The sequence below is a fragment of the Prosopis cineraria genome, unplaced genomic scaffold (assembly GCF_029017545.1).
Source record: "Prosopis cineraria cultivar Desert tree isolate PC_DT_omini unplaced genomic scaffold, ASM2901754v1 PC9, whole genome shotgun sequence".
In the NCBI taxonomy this organism is placed as follows: Eukaryota; Viridiplantae; Streptophyta; class Magnoliopsida; order Fabales; family Fabaceae; genus Prosopis; species Prosopis cineraria.
The window spans coordinates 26,698,188-26,703,943 of NW_026555340.1; the positions used below are offsets into that span (position 1 = coordinate 26,698,188).

Below are 5,756 nucleotides of genomic sequence, written 5' to 3' on the forward strand. Positions count from 1 at the left end.
GGGAGGCAGGTTCAGCAGTTGCCTATAAAGGGCACGTCAAGTTCAATTGATGAGAATTCAACGCTTTCCCACTTGCATTGGCTATGCCGCCGCCGCTTTCACTTCAGCCAGCTCCTCTCCCTCCTTTCTAACCAATTTTAATTTTGCCAAATGGCCTTTTTAATACAATTTAATTCCGTATGCCCCCAGCAATTATTATTAGCGAAAAATGAATCCAAAAGTAATGTTGAGTTTGGTTTTTCAAAAAAAAAAATGTCATTTTGTTATGAGAAGTTTCCTTACTTAACTAACCCGGGATAAATGAATGAGGGGAACACATATGCATGCCAGCGATCACCCCCTTTTTTTAACCATTCTTTCGTGTAGCTTTGAATTTTTTCAATGCCTAATCCTCAATAGGCTTCAACTTTCTTCTACAATTATTTAAATATTTGAATATTGACTAATGATTTTTCAAGTAGGCAGTTAGATTTTTGAATGTGAAATTGCCTGTGTAAGATACATTTAAGTTATGGGTTATGCGATTTTCTTGAAATGTTTTCATCTTATTCTGAAAAATTTGCAAGGTACATATTTTTTTGGAGTAAAATAAAACAATTTTCCTGAAAAATCAATCTTGCTAGCAATTTTTTTTTTCCGAAGAACCAAACTGAGTATCCCCAGGCTCTCGAATTCATTTTTCACTTCTTAATTTTTTCTTCTCAAGTTACTTGAAGCGCATTTTTATCTTTTCATTTATAGATATATTGACACCAAAGGACCACCGACGGATGCAATGAGTTGATAGGATCTTAGAATTATTGCCCAATTATTTGGGTCTCTCCTCCCCGACTTCGAGTAGCATGAAAACTTTGACTGAGTAAACTCAGATAAGGTGAACTTCGATAAAAAGTTACCCCTACACTTGTTCTAGGTCATTCGTAATTGATTGTTTTCGTGCACGTGAAACAACATATAATACGAGCCAACACCCACAGTAATAAATAATTAACGTGGTTAAACAAACGACTGCACGTACATCCATCATGATGAATGCAGTGGCCAGGTTACGTTGTCTTGGGACGTTGAATTTCTGCCGCAAGTTTTTTTGCATCCGTCCTTCTCTCGTCATCTCACAGTTTGAGCCTTCATTAATCGGTCCCTCCCTATGTTTTTATTTTTTTAATAAATTATTGCAAAATATTGTTTGTCAGAGAACATAGAAAGGATGTGCTAAAACTTGTAATAAGTCTCAGTTTTTTCTTAAATACACCCTCAAAGAGAAAAGCAAAATCTAGTCGACAGGTAAAAATTTCCTATTTTAGTTTTTGTCTCGGTTAAATATATACCAACTTTTCTTCTATTTTTATAATACGCACACACCCCAACTTTGGAAAGTGGGGGTAAATAGTTATAATCTCTACTCTTATTTGGAAAGAAGGAGTAAATAGTTACAATCTCTAATTCTATTTATAATTTACTTATAACACATTTTACTAAAACATAAAAAAATTAAACTTTATTAATTTTATTTTAACATTTAATAAGTTTCCATCCCTCACCTTGATAGTTGATAAGGATAAAAATAATTATTTTTAATAATTTGTTAGCATTTAACGAGGGCAGAAAAAAAATATGAACATAAAAAAATAATAAAGTATCATATAAATAAGATTAAAATTAATCTTTTCTCTCATCATGTAAGTGGGACCAAAAGAGTATTAAGTAAGTCATGCAACTATAATATTTTATAAGGGATATTTTGGAGGAAAAAGTTAATTACACCTAAGACCGAAAGGTCTAGAAATTCGTTTTAAATTTAAGTTTTAACTTAAGTTCGCAAATCCAACTCTAAGAAAGACCAAATTGACTCTGAGTGTTTTAATTAAACCCAAATTTGAATTTTTTGAATTGGAATCTAATCAATATGCACTAATTCGTTGAGGTGCTGTTCTAACTAAAATTTACACAAATTAACTGGTATACAAGAAACGGTGCCTGTAGAGCTAGACAAATGTGATTCTTGATAGTATATAGAGGAAAAGTACTCTCTATGATTAAACACAGTGCAGGCACATTTGTGGCAACATGAGAGGGATTGAAAGAGAAGACAATAACAGTGGGAAGGAAAGAAGAAAATAAGAATAATAATGGAATGTAAAGTGTAGTGGGACTTGGGAGAAACAAGTCCAGCAAGAACAATAAATGAAAATGTGAAGGTCTATTAAGAGGATTTAGGTGACCATGTTTAATGCTCTTTGCACCATTAATCTCTCCGTTCGCCGACACTGTGCACTTCCTGCCCTCTATATCTTCCTTCCCACTCATCCCTTCCCTGTTGCTTCTGTACTTTCCTCTCTTTTCATCTCTCTCTCCCACATCTCCATCATGGTGCATTCAAGGAAGTTCAGAGGTGTCAGACAGCGTCATTGGGGCTCTTGGGTCTCCGAAATCCGCCACCCCCTCTTGTATTATTCATTTATTCTATCTCACTTCGTCTTCTCGCTCTTTTGATCCTTTCAATTTTGTTTATGTATTTCAATGTTGTTGTTGTGCTGCGTCCAGAAAGAGGAGGGTGTGGCTGGGGACGTTTGAGACGGCGGAAGAAGCGGCGAGAGCGTATGATCAAGCTGCCATTCTGATGAGTGGCCGGAATGCCAAGACCAATTTCCCGATGTCACAGACTCCGGACGGCGATTCCAACAAGGCGGCTGGGGCGGCCAGGGATCTCGAGGAGATCCTGCACGCCAAGTTGAGGAAATGCGGGAAGCTGCCGTCGCCGTCCATGACGTGCCTGAGGCTGGACACAGAGAACTCCAACATCGGAGTGTGGCAGAAACGCGCCGGCCAGCGTACCGATAACTCCAATTGGGTGATGACGGTCGAGCTGGGGAAGAAGGCCGGAAGTGATAATCATAATAATATCAATAACAGCAACGGTAATGGAGTGGAGAAAACGACGACGCCGTCGTGGAAGTGCTCTGAGTCTGCAATCTCATCGGGAGGGCCGGAAGTGACGATGGGGGGAGGAGGGTTGAACGAAGAAGAAAGAATTGCACTGCAAATGATTGAAGAACTGCTCAACAGAAACTGTCCAAGTCCTCCGGCACCTTCATTTGATCATCATGGTCTGGTTGAAGAAGACAACCATGCTCATGGCGAAAGCTTTCTCTTTTGACTTTATTCAACAAAAGTTAAGGTGGGTGATCAATTATTTTGGCTAATTTCTTATCAATATTAATTTCCATATATGTAGAGGTATAATGGTACAATTATAGCTATCCCCTGAGGGGAAGGGAGTGATTATCACTTGTTATCATGATTGAAAAGACAAGGATGTGAAATAATCTAGTTAGACATTTTACAGAAGCAGAATAAGGCACACACATATATATGGATTCGTGTTTGTTTGTAAACAGAATTATACAGATGCTGTCCCACTGCAATTGTACGTACGAGGAGCAGAATAAACAGAAATTATACTCAGATTCAATCCAGTTGCAACTGTACGTACATTAAGAAGGCACTCTCATGGTGAATATAAAGCAGGATATACACTATATATGGAAATCATTCCTATCTTTTTATATTTCTATATTCTTGTCATTTAATTTTTCTCTCCCTCTTGGTAACCTATGGTACTCTCTTCTAATTTTCTTAGTTATAGGTAACGTAAATACATGATGGCTATATATTTGAAAAGTTCAATTAGTAAAGGCGAGGTACGTAATTCGTAGCAATTTAAAGTTCAAATAATGATATCATATGACTACAAAAAATGAAAGCACGGTGCTGCACATCGTTTTACAGGGGCACGTTGATAACTCAAATTTATACATATCAACTTGTTTTGATATTTTCTATTAACTTTATTGCTTGAAAATTTCGTCTCTTCAATCTTCGTCAATTCTGTATGTGGTAAAGGGAGAATTTCTTCGAGTTCGCAATGGAACGAACCCCAATTTGCGAATTGCGATTAATTGTGTTATGCGATGATTTTTTTTTTATCATCAAGGTTAACTTCCGTGATTAGAAAAGTAATACTAATATGGAAGAATACTTTTTAAAAGTTTATAAAGCATATCGGATTACATAAATTTTTGACATTAAGACAAAACTTGAGCGAATTTCAAAAACTAAAGGCAGATTTTTTTCACCTTTGTTTCTATTTTTTTATTAAGACCTTCGGTTCTATTATTAATTATGCTTATAAATAACTATGTTTTTTAATCCTCGTGCGATGCATATTAGTGATTAGGATGTATAAGTAAACCACGACTTATTTTATTTTAGAATGAGTTAATTAAATATAGACAACAATTTGTTTAATCTATAACAATACTACAAGAAGGATTTTTAACAATGATTATTTTAAACTTTTTGCAATAGTTATTAGTGGAAGTAAAAATAAGAGTAGTGAAAAATTAATTTTTTATGTCGGTTATTTATATAACTGATATGAAAAGTATTTAACAAACAAATAAAACTTTTTTTAAAATAAATTTTTAATAATGGTTATGGAAAAAACTCTTGTCATTATGAAAAGTTTTTTTCACTATAGTTTTCTTTTGTAACCTTTGTTAAAAGTTTATTTTAAAAAAATATTTGTTTTTTTGTGCATTCAAAACTTAAAACCTGTAAATTGTATAATTTATACAACAAGTATAATCAATCATTTAGCAAAATCACAATGATTATACAATAAGTTACAATTACACTGAATATATATATTTATAAAATAAAATAATATAATATTTTCTCTGTATAATTAATATGTTAATCCATATATATACACATATATTTGTTCAAATATGAAAAAAATATAAAAATATGTAATTAATCCAAGATCAGTAACAGTGTTAACTAAATCAATCAAGCAATCTAAATACTCAAATATAAAAATATTCAATCAAATCAATTATTATGAAGTATAAATTTGATAATTAAAATAAAGATTTGAAGGCACAAATTCATCTATTAAAACACCCAAGTGTACAAATATTCAATTAAATTAACCAATCATAATACCAATATGTAGTAAGAAATAAACGCTTATAGTAGAACAGCTAGCAAAATCTCTCTAATGGGGGAGGAAGATGAAATATTAGTAACACCCACATCTGTAAGTTGAAATAGAAAGGAGAAGACTACAAGTGGAGGACCTATGTACTGATAGCCACCAACGCACCCCCTATGACAACCCACATACCACTTATGGATGAGAAACGTGTTAAAAATGAATGAGAAATGAAAACATGCATGCATATGGAACCTAAATAGTGATTGTGAAAGTGAAGGGCAACTATGAAATAGTGACTGATGGGACTTCAGATGGCAGTAGGAGAAAAAAGATAGAAGCTTTTAGTAAAAAATAAGAAGAGACAAGAGAAGAGTTACATAGATTTAAAAAAGTTGAGAAAAAATAGATTTATTAGAAGAGTTGCGTCTATGGCTTTTCAAATATTAAATTGAGACACAATGTCAATTATTTTGAAAATATTTTTTACGTTAATTTTTTAGAAAATTGATGAAAAAATATTTCAAAAAATAACAAAATTGCCATCACTTTTTTTATTACTTCATTTTTGTTGTAAAACAGAGATAAATCAGTGGCATTAAAAATTATTTTTGTAGTTGCGTAAGCTGTTATACATGTACAAATTAATATTTAGAACATATGTTTGGGTTCTATAATTAGTTTCTGCTTCCACGGTGTATCAACATCTTGTTTTGTTTTAGATTTTTTTTTGCCAAAATTATTTTAGACTTTGTTAAAT

The 5,756-nt window shown here is 33.2% G+C and overlaps 1 protein-coding gene across 2 annotated transcripts; it reads left to right on the top strand.

Moving 5' to 3' along the window:
* Window positions 1-2,241: 2,241 nt before the first annotated feature.
* LOC129319180 (ethylene-responsive transcription factor WIN1-like) lies at window positions 2,242-3,549 on the top strand. Of its 2 annotated transcripts, XM_054964168.1 has the most exons (3): window positions 2,242-2,447; window positions 2,545-3,178; window positions 3,399-3,549. In XM_054964168.1, the coding sequence occupies exons 1-2, from the start codon at window positions 2,368-2,370 to the stop codon at window positions 3,155-3,157; spliced, it is 693 nt and encodes a 230-aa protein (XP_054820143.1). In that variant the 5' UTR covers window positions 2,242-2,367; the 3' UTR covers window positions 3,158-3,178; window positions 3,399-3,549. The 2 variants fall into 2 exon arrangements, with proteins under 2 accessions (XP_054820143.1, XP_054820142.1); XM_054964167.1 differs by having other exon boundaries at window positions 2,545-3,549.
* Window positions 3,550-5,756: the final 2,207 nt, after the last annotated feature.

Coding starts and splice junctions, on each gene's coding strand:
- LOC129319180 (XM_054964167.1), top strand. CDS start 2,368: ATGGTGCATTCAAGGAAGTTCAGAGGTGTCAGACAGCGTCATTGGGGC. Junction 2,448..2,544: donor GAAATCCGCCACCCCCTCTT/GTATTATTCATT, acceptor TGCTGCGTCCAG/AAAGAGGAGGGTGTGGCTGG.